Here is a 16,178-nt window from a genome sequence, read left to right as displayed (position 1 = left end):
GCAAGGTGATAATATACAGCCTTGACGTACTCCTTTTCCTATTTGGATCCAGTTGGTTGTTCCATGTACAGTTCTGACTGTTGCTTCCTGACCTGCATACAGGTTTCTCAAGAGGCAGGTCCGGTGGTCTGGTATTCTCATCTCTTTCAGAATGTTCCACAGTTTATTGTGATCTACACAGTCAAAGGCTTTGGCATAGTCAATGAAGCAGAAATAGATGTTTTTCTGGAACTCTCTTGCTTTCTCCATGATCCAGCGGATGTTGGCAATTTGATCTCTGGTGCCTCTGCCTTTTCTAAAACCTGCTTGAACATCTGGGAGTTCACGGTTCACATATTGCTGAAGCCTGGCTTGGAGAATTTTGAGCATGACTTTACTAGCGTGTGAGATGAGTGCAACTGTGCGGTAGTTTGAGCATTCTTTGGCATTGCCTTTCTTTGGGATTGTTACCCAGCCATAAAAAGAATGAAATAATGTCATTTGCAGTGACATGGATTTACCTAGAGATTATTATCCTGAGTGAAGTAAGTCAGACACAGAGAGACAAATACCATATGATATCACTTATATGTGGAATATAAAAGAAGGGTATAAATGAACTTATTTACGAAACAGAAATAGAGTCATGGATATAGAAAAGAAACTTAAGATTACCAGGGGATGGAGGGATAAATCGGAAGATTGGGACTGACATATATACACTGCTATATATAAAATAGATAACTAATAAGAACCTGCTGTATAGCACAGAGACTTCTACTCAGTATTCTCTAATGGCCTATATGGGAAAAGAATTAAAAAAAATACATGTATATGTATAACTTATTCACTTTGCTATATGTCCAAAACTAACACAACGTTATAAATCAACTATACTCCAATAAAAATTTTCTAAAAAGAGAATTTCTTGAATTCCCTGGTAGTCTAGTGGTTAGGATTCCCCTACTTCCATTGAAGGGGAACTAAGATCCCTCAAGCTGTGCAATGCAGCCAAAAAAAAAAAGATGTTGGGAATTCAGCTGAGGCATTAAGGTGCAGAAGTGTGAAATACAAAAGTGGGATAATTCATGTTCAAGGATCAGTTAGAGGCTCTAAAACCCGGAAGGATATTTATGGGTCAAGGAAGAGCATTTTGTGAAGATTCTTTTATGAAATTATGCTGTGGCTTCCTTCCACCCCACCCCCTCATGGGAAAACTTGGGGTACACACTCTCTCACTTGATAACCTAGTGAGAGGAGCTTTAGAGGGACCGCTTAGAGGTTTAAAGAATTCTCTTCAGTTAGGGGATACAGAGAACTGAGGTCTGAATCCCATGAGAAATCCAACAAGGGGAGAACTGCCTCTGGCCAGCGGCACCCACAGCAAGAGGAGGGGCTGTGTGGAAATTGCCCACACACCAGTATTTGTCAGGGCAGAGGAAACATGAATATTTCCTGCAGAGTAGAGGCAGGCTGAGTGGAGGTGAGAGGAGCGGTTTTGATCCCTGCCCAGATAAACTGTCTAGAAGGGCAACGAGGCTCCAACAGTGAGTCTTTTAAGTGACAGCCAGAAAGCCAGGAGGAGAATGAACTGTCCTTGTCTGTGGAGCTGTAGCCAGAAGGAACTCTGAGGTGAGACTTGGAAGAACCCATGGAAGTGCATCTGAGGGAAAGCGTCTGCTTCGGACATCACCATTCAGGCCTTTTGGCAGGACCTGTTAAGTAGGAGTCTCCTTGTCTTGTCTCCAAGCAGCCCTCTGTCTCATGCCTGCCCACTTTGGAGAGAGCAATAATAGCTAGGGAGGGGAAGAAGGGCCACGGAAAAGAGACAAAGCTGATCTTCCTCTCCTCCCGAGGAAAACAGATTTGATTACCTAGTGAAGGTTAGTTTGTAACCTAAAGCACCTGAGGCCTTTCTGCTACTCAGCACTGGCTACATGGATCAGGTGGGCCTGCTGAAGTGCTCATGCAGTGGCACGGGAACATTTTCTCCATGCGTGCATTTTAAGACGATAGTCGAGACAAAAGTAAAGTTGTATTTGATTATATCCCTCACTTACTGCTTGTTCAGTGGACATAAGATTCTGTAAAAATTTTCACATTTGGTGTTACGGTAGACCAACCCCTAGATAATGCATAAAGACTTGTTTTTCTTCTTGAAACATGCCTTGACTTCTTTGAACATTATTAGTGCAATATAAATATTTGCTCTTGAATTTCTTGATGTGATTTCCTGTTTAGTGTTGGCGTTTCACTTAATTGTCAAGTACCTTCATCCAAAAATAAAAAGGTTAGGATGCTGTTCTTCTAGTCTGACTAGACTGGTTTAGATTGTCTCGTCAACGTGATAGATGATTCAGTTTTTTTTGAATGAGATTAAATGATTAAAAATCAGTAACATTTTTATATAACATGGACTGAAAAAGTCATACTTCTCCTTGAGCGGGTACCTTTGGGGCTGTGGTTGTGCTAATATTTGGCCCATCACCTCTCGTGTCCACTTCTGAATCCCTCCCACCATCACCTAAGCTAAGCCTGTGTTGTTTGTACAGTCTCTTTATTGCATTTTGTCTCCTTTCTGGTAAGGGAAGAAAGGAAAGAAATTATGGCTGATAAAATATACATAATTAAAAAAGAACTTAAAATGTAAGAAGGCAAAGAATTAAATGAAACTGTTAGTCTGGTGAAGCTCCATTTGGGTACCATTATTAGCAAATAGTCATTTGTATAGGGTCTGTCTAAGGAAATGGTAACCCACTCCAGTATTCTTGCCTGGAGAATCCCATGGATGGAGAAGCCTGGTAGCTACAGTCCACGGGGTCGCAAAGAGTCAGACACAACTGAGTAACGGAACGGAACGGAATGGATAGGGTCTGTCTGGACATAACTTCCTTTGCTAAGGAAATAGAGTGGTTTACTAGTAGACTGTCAGAGCTGGGTGGATTGCTGGAGATTGTTTCATTTTACAAGACAATTTGTTGTTGTTGTTAAAACTCTGCATTATTAAGCACTCTGTGCTAGATGTGGAGGTTTAGACACATTTTCTCTAATCTTTAATAATTCTGGAAAGATCTGTGTTCAATCCCCTCTCAAGGTGAGAAAACAGACTCAGAGGAAATGATTTGCCCAAGAATTTGTTGGATGGATCCAGAGCTGGGGCCTTGAGGGATTTGTTTGTTTTATAGCTCATGTTCACTTAGGGCTCACTAGTTCATTATCGGAGAAGGCAATGGCAAGCCACTCCAGTACTCTTGCCTAGAAAATCCCATGGACAGAGGAGCCTAGTGGGCTACAGTCCATGGGGTCGCTACCAGTCGGACAAGACTGAGCAACTTCACTTTCACTTTTCACTTTCACACGTTGGAGAAGGAAATGGCAACCCACTCCAGTGTTCTTGCCTGGAGAATCCCAGGGATGGCGGAGCCTAGTGGGCTGCCGTCTATGGGGTCGCACAGAGTTGGACACGACTGAAGTGACTTAGCAGCAGCAGCAGCAGTAGTTCATTATACTTTTCAAGAATTTACAGACTCAGTGTCTTACAAGATCACTCATTTCTTTGGCACAAATTTATGATCATTTGTACTCAGTATGTCTCTCTTTTGCTTTCCTTTTGTTTTTGTCTTTACAGTATCAGAACAGGAAATTATGACCTGATTCTTAAATCTTTTCTATTGTGAATGATAACATACTTTTGAAAAAGAAGATAAACTGTGTGTATGGCTTTATGAATAAAGTGAATATACAGTAACTATTATCTAGGTCAACAAATTGTCTGTGTGGATTTGATTCCTTTAACCAAAGCACAAAGCCCAGACTCTAGGCAGATGTTTCATTCTTAACTACTGTGTCCATGTGATTATAATTCCTTTTCTTCAAGTTTCACCACTGTTGAGTTCGGTGGTCATCATTTCTTTGCAGTTTGATCACCTAGGCATGGGTTCCTAAATATATTTCAATTTTTTAAGACATTTCTTTCCACAGATTAGAAGTTGCTTAAAACCGTAGTTATCAGGATAGAGATTAGGTCCCAGGAGAATGTTTGATTTATTTAAGGATACAAACTTTTTTTAGGAAGTTCCACTAAACACAAATAATTGCTTTGCTAATTATAATGAGTACTTACCAACGCTTTGATCTATGATTCAGATTTGTTACTTATTCTAACTTCCCCCCATTCATCAATCTGAGTAATATCTTTCCTGCACTGGTACTTTTCTCAATATGTTTTAAATTCTATGAGATAAGAACAACTAGAATTCCCCGTGTCATAATGTCCCCCATCTCCCCCTCTCTTGCAGCATGGGTTAGTTCTCTCTCCATGGGGATGATTTTCTTCTGCTGCCCGATTGTCAGTGTCTTCACAGACATATTTGGTTGTCGGAAAACAGCTGTCGTGGGCGCTGCTGTTGGATTTGTTGGACTCTTATCAAGTTCTTTTGTAAGGTAAGGACATGCTTTCTTCGTGTTGCTTTTCAAAATCTGTGAGCTATCTTCCAGATTTCCTTTCAGAAACTTCACTGTTTACAAGGAAAAAAGGTCCTCCTTTTCAGTGCTTAAAACTTGAAGTGGTGTCACTTGTGCAGTGTCCACAGCAGCAAATCAGAGCTTGTAAATCTGAATGCTTTGGCTTACAGTGCCTCAGAGCGAGATGCCAGTCAGGGTATATGTGTTCCCTGGAGCCAAGAAAAAATATTTCTCCTTTTATTTTTTTCCATTCACAGAAAAATCCCAAAGAACTCAAATTCTAGCAGTAAAGTTGTCTAAAGCAATGGCCTTAATTTAAGATCAACTCATTCTGAGTTCCAAAGCCTAAAAGAGATGATATTTTGAACTGGTTGTTCATAGGCTTGATGTGAAATATTTTTATTAATGAGATCTAGACTTTGCTGTTTATTTCAACCCAGGTAGAGAATTCCTGCTTGCACTTTTTTTTGGGGGGGGTGGTGCGGGGAGGGGGAAAGAACAGTGCTGAAATTTAAAAAGATCATGACAAAATGAAGTGATCAAATGCAGCTTAAAATAAAAACTGCTATCAATACATTGTTCGCTGTGTCTATTAGGAGCACTGCAGAGGAGCTAACTGCAGAGAGCTAGTGGGCACAGTTACCGTGGAAGCACCTCTCCCTCCAGCTCCTGTTTTACCTGTAAATCCTCTTTCATTGTCAGGATAATCCCCAGATAGAGAAACACTGGTTTAATGGATAGCTCTGGCTAACAGGCAGCACTTAACAGGAAAACCCTTGGATGATTTCCATCCTCTGTCTACTTTTGTGGTTTATCTTCATTTCCTGTCCCTTTCTCTTCCCTAGCTATCTTCGAGCTCTAGTTGAAAGGCATTATTGTAGTTACTAGGAGAAAAAAAAAAACAAACTTCTATTGCTTGCCCTGTTTATTTTTTTCAATTTTTTTTAAAATTTAAATTTAAAAAGAGGGTTTTTTTTTTGCAGTGTTGTGTTGGTGTCTGCTAAACAACAATGCAGAACAGCCATAATTACACTTAGATCCCCTCCCTCTCTAGCCTCCCTGCCCCCCACCCCCATCCCACCCCCCAGGTCAGCACAGAGCACAAGACTGGCTTCCCTGTGGTACACAGCAACTTCTCACCAACTGTCCATCGAACACCTAATAGTTTATGTATGCTAATGCTGCTTTCTCCATTCATCCCACTCTCTGCCTCCCCCACTGGGTCCATTCTCTACATTTGTGTCTCCATTCCTTCCCTGAAAATAGGGTCATCAATATCATTTTTCTAGATTCCATATAAATGGTTAATATACTTTATTTGTTTTTCTGACTTACTTCACTCTGTATAACCCTAGGTTCATCTACCTCACTCAGACAGTTCAGTTGCTCAGTCGTGTCCGACTCTTCGCAACCCCAGCACGCCAGGCCTCCCTGTCCATCACCAACTCCCGGAGTCCACCCACACCCATGCCCATTGTGTTGGTGATGCCATCCAACCATCTCATCCTCTGTCATCCCCTTCTCCTCCTGCCCTCAATCTTTCCCCATTAGAACTGACTTAAATTTGTTCTTTTTTATGGCTGAGTAATATTCCATTGTGTATATATATCACATCTTCCTTGTCCATTCATCTGTCAGTGGACATCTAGGTTGTTTCCATATCCTGGCTATTGTAAACAGTGCTGCTGTGAACATGGGGGTGCATGTGTCGTTTTTGATTATGATTTTCTCAGGGTATATGCCCAGTAGTGGAGTTGCTGGGTCATATGGTAGATTTATTCCTATATTTTACATATTGTTCTCACTAATGGCTGTATAAGTTTACATTCCCAACAACAGTATAGCAGGGCTCCCTTTTCTCCACATCCTCTTCAGCATTTATTGTTGGTAGATTTTCTGATGCTGGCCATCCTGACTCCTGTGAGGAGATACCTCATAGTAGTTTTAATTTGTATTTCTCTGTTAATTAATGATCTTGAGCATCTTTTCATGTGTTCATTGGCCATTGCCCTGTTTATTTATTTATTTTTTGTTTCTTTAATCTTTATTTTGGCCACGCCACACAGCATGAGCAGGCTTAGCTTCCCAACCAGGGATTGAACCCAGGCCCCTATGTGAAAACTCGGAGTCCTTAATCACTGGACCACCAGGGAAGTCCCACCCTGTTTATTTTTAAATATTCAGAATTAACAGAATCCTTGGTTACTGATTTTACCCTCACTCTCCCCACACATACCACTTCCTCAACTCTAAAGTGAGACTCTTTGTTTCACCTTAGACATTTTATTTGGATTCTAAACGATTATTTTTATTTCTCCTTAGAAAATAAATATTCCACCTTTAAAGTTGGCTTTGTTCTTGTCTTCTAAAGTTGTTTTTTAAAGAAATAAAAAGCCAGTTTTGTTTGGGATAAGACTCTACTTAGGTAATTCTGTGAGATCATTTACTTTTAGTTCTGTTGTGCTCTTACTGCAGATCCGATCCCTGCATGGTCCAGATACCCATTGTCAGTCAGCGACCTTAGCGTTTGCTGGAGTATTAACACTCAGGCTTTGGTGGAGAGAGAAACTAAGAGATGAAAAACTCACGTAACTTATTACCTAGTTTGGTAGGCAAAATTCATATACACAGACCTACTTAAAGCAAGCAATGTTTCTCAAACTTTGACCACTGAGAAATAAAAATTATAAAATGTATTTTACGTGGTGACCTAGTTCTTTTTCTCTCTCTTCCTCCCCCATCCCCATCCCTGACTAAAACAAACTGTCTTGAAGGGCTCATTACCTTACTATATATAATGCTCTCATATCTTCTATTCAGTTTCATTATTTAACCCACTGATCAAAAGCTGATGTACTTTCAGAGCATACAGAGGATCAAGGGGAGATGTGGTATGAATTCCAAGTGTTGAACAGTGGACTGACTTTCTTTTCCTCTAGTTCAAATTCTGCCTTCTTAAGAAAGCCTTCTCTAGCAATTCCAGGTTGCTGCATCAGTGTCTCTTCTTTGAGTACTTTTCTCACACATACTTGATATCTTACTGATTTACACTGTACTTACTCAGTTGTCAAATTTCAACAATTTGAACCATCTGTTACTAAAGTGAAAATTAGAAGTGAAGAAGGTTCCAGCAGCAGTGAAAATGCCATCACAAAGCTGACGTATTTTACTCTGTAGGAGAAATACAAGGCTAATCTTACTCAGCACTCCGTATTTAAGTGGTGTGCAAAAGATTTAATGTCTCGATTTATGTCCATGGCTCTCTGGTTTTCCAACTGACAGCTTTATAATAATGTAGTGTAACTATAGATATTGTCATTGCTTATGACAATACTGTGCTGTCAATACTATTTTTAACATACACTTTGAAGAAGGCAGAGAAAAATGTATTTAGATTTTGCCTTTGAAATTGTTAAATAAAAATAAATTGACACCTTAAGAAATTTGTTGCAGTTATCTGGAAAAATATAATGTGAAAAAACTGATGCAGAATGAGTGAAGTATTATTTATATTTTGTTTTACATTCTTGTTATTTCAGGTAGGTGTCTTGTTTCACTAAGCAGAGAAGAAGTAGGGCATAACCGCACTTAAAATATTTTTTTCACCAAGTATCTGGATCATCAGTCAGTTCAGTTCAGTTCAGTTGCTCAGTCGTGTCCGACGCTTTGCGACCCCATGAATCACAGCACAGTACCTGTTAAATATGTTTATTGAGTAAGAGTGGGATTTTGGTAAAGAGTGATCAGAGCTGCTGCTGCTGCTGCTGCTGCTGCTAAGTCACTTCAGTCGTGTCCGACTCTGTGTGACCCCATAGACGGCAGCCCACCAGGCTCCCCCGTCCCTGGGATTCTCCAGGCAAGAACACTGGAGTGGGTTGCCATTTCCTTCTCCAATGTGTGAAAGTGGAAAGTGAAAAGTGAAAGTGAAGTCGCTCAGTCGTGTCCGACCCTTAGCGACCCCACGGACTGCAGCCTACCAGGCTCCTCCATCCATGGGATTTTCTAGGCAATAGTACTGGAGTGGCTTGCCATTGCCTTCTCCGGTGATCAGAGCTAGGTAAGATTAATTTGGGAGAATTAGGGACTGGCTCTTGAGCCTGATTTGAAGATGGTTCACTTTACGTAGATTAATAGACAGGGAAAGGGCATCTCAGAGTGGGAGGGCTGCCAGCCTGCCTTAATTTAATCAGATTCTAGAGTTCCTTGTGATTACCTCAGCATATTGCTAGGCTACAATTATTGTTCAAAATTTAATTATTAACCAGCTTTATCTATCTTAGTTTCTAATAAAGAGCTTGCCTTTACTAATGATACACAGCTTTCTGAATTTTCAAAAGAAAAAAAACTTCAGCATTCTTTTAGTCCTTAATTGTTTCGAAGAATGTAATGCTATGTTCCTCTACTTTCTTTTTTAAAAAATTTCCTCCAATTTGCAGCCTCTTCTTGCTTCAGCCCTCTCTTTTCTTTTGTTCATTTTCTTTCTTTTTTTTTTGGTTGCACTGTGCAGCTTGTGGGATCTTAGTTCCCTGACGGGGGATTGAACCCAGGCCCTTGGCAGTGACAGTGCTGAGTCCTAACCACTGGACTGCCAGGGAATTCCCTATGTTCCTTTACTTTCATCAGAAGTGTGTAATTAAGTTATTTGGTTAAATATAGAATTCTTAACCTTTGATTATTTTTGTTGAGACTTGCCTGGCCCTAAAGCTTACAAACTGGGATCATTAGTGAATGCACTTCATTTAGTAGTCCTGCAGTCAGAATATGATTTCTCATTATCTTGCACAACACTGAGAACAGTGCAGCACAGGGCGAAGGTTGGTCTGCAGCCCTTAGGCCAGTAAAATGCAACAGACACACAACTGCTTGTCCGTGCAAACGTTCCTCGCATAAGCCTGGGGAGAAAATATCAAACGTAGCCTTCTCTTTGAATAGATTGCTGATTAATACGTCCCTGGGAAAATTCCATTAAGGAAGAGAGTTTCCATAGTTAAAGTCTACTTTTTGAAAGCTTTTATTGAGACTAGGTGTTTTTTTTTTTTTGGTAGTTTAATCATTGTCAGCGTCACTGAGGCCCTTCCTGGCACCACTCTTTATTTCTGAGTTGGAGAGCATCACAGTTTTTAGCCAGTGCTGCATGGTTCACCTGAAAGTCGATAGAAAGAGGAGGAGGGATCACATCACTGAGGACCTTATTGATCATTTTTCACATATTAAAGCATTTTTTTATTATCTGTTCAGATGAAATTAAAATATTGTAGTGTTGTATTCTTATTAAGATTTTTACCTCTTTTTGGTTAATTTCTATTTGTAGAAAATACGTTGAATAACTGAAACCCACTTTGACCATAAGGCTTTATTCGTCCAAGCACATGATAAAAATAATGAAAGCTGCTCTACATCTTTTTATGTTTGCACAGCTCCATTGAGCCTCTGTATCTGACCTACGGAATCATATTTGCCTGTGGCTGCTCCTTCACCTACCAGCCTTCCTTGGTCATTTTGGGACACTACTTCAAGAAGCGCCTTGGACTGGTGAACGGCATCGTCACCGCTGGCAGCAGCATCTTCACAATTTTGCTGCCTTTCCTTTTGAGGGTTCTGACCGACAGCGTGGGCCTCTTCCACACCCTCAGGGTCCTCTGCGTCTTCATGTTTGTTCTCTTTCTGGCTGGCTTCACTTACCGACCTCTTGCTTCCAGTGCCAAAGATAAAGATGGTACAGCCAAAGGAGGCAACAGACTCTCCCTCTTTTCCAGGAGAAAGTTCAGTCCTCCAAAACACATTTTCAATTTTGCCATCTTCAAGGTGACAGCATATGCAGTGTGGGCCGTTGGAATACCGCTTGCACTTTTTGGGTACTTTGTGCCTTATGTTCACTTGGTGAGTATGCCTCTCTGGCTTTGCTGGTAATGGATATTATTATTTCATACGGAAAAGCTTCTCAGAAGAGCAAGAGCGCTCAGATTGAAGTTGGCCTTAAATGTTATCCTGGCTGTAATTCAGGGACTCTTGAAAGTCAAGGTCTCCTAAGACAAGGTCAGCACAGTCATCCAATCATTAAATAGAGAATATACTTCATGGTATGCCTTGGTATTTTAAAAAATTGCCAAACCTACACAAACAAAACCAACTTTGTTTTTTTAAAAAGAACACTAAAATGTTGAAACAAATATCATCTGTACAAAAAAGTTGACAGGTTACTTTTTGTTCATGTGGTGTATTAATCATAATCAGGGACAAAGATGGTGCAATGATTTTGTCAACTCCAATAAATTATTTTTCAACAAAAGGGTGCAAAAATTAGGTAAATAGTAAAAGCCAGTGGCTTTGACACAAAGAAGCACTTTGTCTACTTGTGAGATACTTCTGAGAAAATGGGAATTCCATTTGGAGGATTATTTGAGAAATGTTAGCAAGTTCCAAATAACAAGAAAGAGCAAGGGTTTCATAGGAAATTAGGATTTCAAGTGCTTGGGCACTTTATATTGCTTATTTATACTGCAAAGGCAAATTTCAACCTCCTTATAATAAGAGTAAACAGTGTCTAAAGTATTTGCCCCTGACAAAATTTGCTCAAAAGTGCTTATTATTATGTTTCTTCCTTTATTCTTATTTTTATGACTGAAAATGTATTTATAGTTCAACATAGTTGATAAATGATAAATGATAAACAAAAAAGGTACTCGGATAAGTTTTTCTTTTATGTGTATACTGTGTTTGTGATTTGGAGTTTTTCTAGCTTTCAGTCTACTTTTGGACGCTTATGCAATTTTTCTTTAGTTAAAATTCTGGCGCAATTTGGCAGTGTAGTTCAGAGAATTACTGGGGTCAGGGGGTCAGCTAGTAAATGACATCATCAATCCTTTGTGGATCTAAGATAATTTGAATTCTTAATTCTCCTATTCTCTTTTTGCCAGAGGTTTTAAGGAGGCAGCTGGGATGATCAATGGGGAGACAAGGAGAGGACTAGTTTTTAGGACTCTGAACCATGAGGCATTTTGCAGTCTGAGTTACTAGGTAAAATGACCTGGTATGTGACTCCTATCACATATGAAGTCTGTGGATACAGCTTGATATGAGAGTCCATTTTCACTCTGAAAATAATTTAGAATATATACATAGATCCATTGTGGGAAGATCAACCTTACCAGTTACTTCTTCCATAATTTCCACAGATAAGAAAACATTTGTGTCCTTTTCAGAGATGAGTAGATTTTTAAAAAAATATTCTGTTTGTTACTATAATTGTGAAAACACTTAAAGAAATCAATATCTCAACTTTGCTGTTGCTACTGCTGCTAAGTCGCTAGCACCTGACATTTACCAGAGGACAAATGGTAGTTGATTATCTAGTTATTTCTGGTAATTTCTAGTAACGTAATTTATAAATTAATTTACATATATTATTTCATTTGACCTTCACAGGAAACTTGTGAGGTAGGCAGAATAAATAATATTAGCTCATGACTTACAGGCTGGAAAACGGATCCATCGTTAACAAAGATTTTGAGCAGCTTCCCCAGAATCATGGCAGAGCAGGGGCTGGTTCCCTCCTGCCATGTTTACCTGGAGAACACACCTGGCATGATCTTCCTCTGGGGCATACCAGCTCCCCTCCCCAGATATACCACTGGATACATCCATTGTATTGAAGGGGGAGTGAGTGTTCCCTAAGAAATTTCATAAATATGTTATTGGTCTTTTTCTTAAAGTAATGAAATTTCGTAATGAGTTAGACAGTGTTATAGTTACTACTGTCATCAGAAGGCTGTAAATCAGATTGTACACAGAACAACAAGGTCTCTGTTAACTCAGATAACAAACCAGGCCTTATTCTGCTCTCCCTCCTTCCAGGCATGTTTTCTTACAAAATGTGATATTTTTTCATTTGGGATTTTTCTCCCTTTCAAACTCTTATGGCACTAAAGCCGTGGTGGAGAGGAAATACCAGTTAAATGCCGGGCAGGTGGTTTAAATCTCATGTTTGATGAGCACACCGAGTTTGTCACTGTGTTGTAGTTTAAGGTTTGGATAAGGGATATTTGATACTCAATCCAGACTTCATGCAGTGGGACACCACCTCCCTCCTTAGAGGGGGGAAAAGGTGTCTGAAATCTTTCCAAGGACTTTGGTAAGATGGTGTTCAATTCATGTTGAATGTTGAAGGGAAAATGCCTATAAGGCATAAGAACCTATGCTGGAGGAGCATAAAATCTACTCTGAGTAGTAATATCGACAATTGTAGTTTATGAAGGAATTTTACATACATTAACTTATATAATCTTCAGCACGGTGCAGTACCTGTAGTGTATCATCCTTACTTCATGATGAGGCTCTGACAGGTGTAAAAACTCGTCCAGGGTCACAGGACACAGCGACTGGTGATTATTAGTGTGATACTTTCATGCAAGAGGCAGTATTGCACAGTGAGGAAAACAGATGCTGCTTTTGTCCTGAGCGACTGAACTGAACCTTAAGTAACAGACTCTAACCATCAGTTTCAGCATCTATAAAATAGGGATAAATCCAATTTTCCAGCATTGTTGTAAGGATGACAAAAAAAATGTATGTAAAGCATCTCTCCAGTTCTGGTATAAAAATGAGTTATTCAAATTTAAGATGACATGATGGTGAATTGTCTGGTTTTAGTGGACGAGTCAAAGGAGAAAGATGGTATCTTTTTGGAAAAGTGGTTAGTAAAAGCTTCATAGGATTGGAATTGGTCCTTAATCAAGAGCTTTGCTGTTAAAATTGCATCTTTAATTAGGGAACTAGTTTCTCTATCTAGGTCTCCTTTGAAGGATTCAGAAATACAGTGAAGTGCTTTCATGGTTATGTTAAAAATTCTAAGGTCACTTGCTTATTAGACTATGTGTGATGATTTGAGAGAAAATATGTATGCTTTGTGGCATTCTTACTCTCAGAGCAGTTGAAAGTTTTCTTTTAGTAGCTGACTTTTAGAAATGAAGAATCTTATTGCTTCCTGCTGCTGCTGCTGCTGCTAAGTCGCTTCAGTCGTGTCCGACTCTGTGCGACCTCATAGACGGCAGACCACGAGGCTCCGCCATTCCTGGGATTCTCCAGGCAAGAACACTGGAGTGGGCTGCCATTTCCTTCTCCAATATTGCTTCCTAGAAGGGGTCACATGATCTCTTTTAAGGCTTCCCTGTTGTGATCTCTTTTAAGGCTTCCCTGTTGTGATCTCTTTTAAGGCTTCCCTGTTGTAATCTCTATTGTGAGGGTATGAATCTTTTTTCTTCTAGTTTTATTGAGATATGATTATCCTACAGCACGTTATATAAGTTTAAGGTATTCAGCATAATCATTTGAATCATATACATCATGAAATGAATATCATAACAAGTTTAGTAAACATCCCATATCTGATAGAAAATTAAATAGAGTACGGGTACAAATCTTATAGATTAATTTTGATGAGATATAATTTCCAAATAACCATTCCCATTAGCAGCTGCTTTAGTTTTTCTGAGTTGCCCTTTTTTTCCTGAGAGTTGTTTTGTTTTCTAGGTTAAGGTTTTTTTTTAACTTTTTATTTTATATTGGAGTATAATTGACTGTCAGTGTTGTGTTGGGTTTTTAAGTGTACAGCAAAGTGGTTCAGTTATACCTGTATCTGTTCTTTTTCAAATTCTTTCCCCATTTAGATTGTTACATAATACTGAGCAGAGTTCCCTGTGTCATTGTTGGTTGTCCATTTTGTCTTATGTTTTATTTTTTTTTAACTTTTTGTCTTGGAGTATAGCCGATTAACAATGTTACAATAGTTTGAGGTGAACAGCAAAGGGACTCAGCCATATGTGTATATATATCCACTCTCCCCCAAACTCCTCTCCCATCCAGCCTGCCACAGAACATTGAGGGAATTCCATGTTGCTAGTTAGTAGGTCCTTGTTGGTTATCCATTTTAATTATAGCAGTGTGTACATGTCAGTCCCCAACTCCCTTACTGCCCCTTCCCCGCTGTGTTTCCTCTCTGGTAACTGTAAGTTCATTCTTTAAGTCTGTGAGTCTGTTTTTATTTTGTAAATAAGTTTATTTGTGTAATTTTTTTTTAGATTCTGTGACATCGTCTTTCTTTGTCTGACTGACTTCACTTATTATGACACTCTAGGTCCATCCATGTTGCCGCCAATGGCATTATTTCGTTCTTTTTAATGACTGAGTAATATTCCATTGTATGTAAGTCCCACATCTTCTTTATCCACTCCTCTGTCAATAGACATTTGGGTTGCTTCCATGTCCTGGCTATTGTACACAATGCTGCTAAGAGCGTTGGGGTGCATGTATCCTTTTGGAGGATGTTTCTCTCTGGTTACATACCCAGGAGTGGGATTGCTGGATCATGAGGTAGTTCTATTTTAGTTTCTTAAGGAGCCTCCATACTGTTCTCCATAGTGGCTGTACTAGTTTACATTCCCACAAACAGTGCCAGAGGGTTCCCTTTTCCACACACCCTCTCCAGCATTTATTGTTTGTAGCTTTTTGATAATGGCCATTCTGACTGGTGTGATGTGACGCATCGTTGTAGTATTGGTTTGCATTTCTCTAATAATTAGTGATGTTGAGCATTTTTCGTGTGCCTCTTGGCCATTTATATATTAATATTTCTTTGGAGAAATGTCTATCTGGATCTTCTGCCCACTTTTAGATTGGGTTATTTGTTTTTTTTTTATTTGAGCTGCATGAGCTGTTTGTATATTTTGGAGATTAATCCCTTGTAGGTCACTTGGATTAAGTTTTTATGACTTCTTCTTCTTCAGTTTTTCTTCACTAGCTTCCAGAAACATAACATGCTTTTAGCTTTCTTCCTACCTCTCCATCATTAATAGTTTCTTCTGGTTCCTTCATTTTCACCCTGACTCTGAATATCAAGGGACTTACCTCTTGATCTTTTCCTATATGAATTCCAAATGATGATTTCATCTAATTTCCTGAGTTCAGATATCATGTATATGCCAGTGGCTCAAAATTTATATTAATTTAGTCCAAACCCCTTTACTGATTCACCAAATTTTTTAGCCAACTGCTTACTTAATATCTCCACTTGGAGGATTGCTAGATGTTTCAGATTTAACATGTCCAGCCCTGAGGTTATCCCCTGTCCTCCAAACCTGTGCCCTCAGCCTTCCTTACCTCAGGAGATGGCAATTCCATCAGGCCCCAAACCTTGGAGGCATCCTTGGCGCCTCTTTCTTTGACACCATACTCCTGATCCAGACCAGAAATCTTGGTGGTTCTCCTTTCAAGATATATTTGGAACTGTCCACCTCTCAGCATCCTCATTACTATACCTCTGACTGGGCCAGCATCACCCCTAGCCTGCATCACTCTGATAGACTCCTGTCTGGTCTCGCCTCCTCCCTCCTTGACCTGCTTCAGTCTGTACGCAGAAACCACAGGTGTTCTTTCAACACAAGTCTCTCAAAATCTTTTAGTGACTCCCCATTGCTCTGAGAGTGAAAACTAATGTCCTTCTGGTCGCTCTCAATGTAGTGTAAGGAAATTAGAGAAAGCGAGGTTCGGAGAAAGAACGAGACTGGCACTTTACAAGAACAAACCACCTTTAATGAGGCGAGGAGGGGCAGCAGATTAGTGAGCTGCTGCACTAACCCAAGAAAAGAGCAAGTATATATAGGCATATATGTGGAAATCTACTGTCTTAAGGGGGCCTGTTCTTCTTCAAGGTTGTTCCGATTAGTTATGTCTTAAACGGC

At 39.6% G+C, this 16,178-nt stretch overlaps 1 protein-coding gene across 1 annotated transcript in view; it reads left to right on the top strand.

Moving 5' to 3' along the window:
- The window catches only part of SLC16A10 (solute carrier family 16 member 10), a 120,966-nt gene that overhangs the window by 70,333 nt on the left and 34,455 nt on the right, over window positions 1–16,178 (top strand). The window contains exons 2-3 of the mRNA XM_055433884.2: window positions 4,278–4,422; window positions 9,861–10,323. Of these exons, the coding sequence (XP_055289859.2) occupies window positions 4,278–4,422; window positions 9,861–10,323 (608 nt within the window). The remainder of the gene's footprint in view (window positions 1–4,277; window positions 4,423–9,860; window positions 10,324–16,178) is intronic.

Source organism: Moschus berezovskii, chromosome 10 (genome assembly GCF_049115385.1).
Source record: "Moschus berezovskii isolate FMDL1 chromosome 10, NW_MosBer_1.0, whole genome shotgun sequence".
Classification (NCBI taxonomy): domain Eukaryota; kingdom Metazoa; phylum Chordata; class Mammalia; order Artiodactyla; family Moschidae; genus Moschus; species Moschus berezovskii.
The sequence above is the reverse complement of the archived record's forward strand: the minus strand, read 5'-3'. Positions and strand labels throughout refer to the sequence as shown.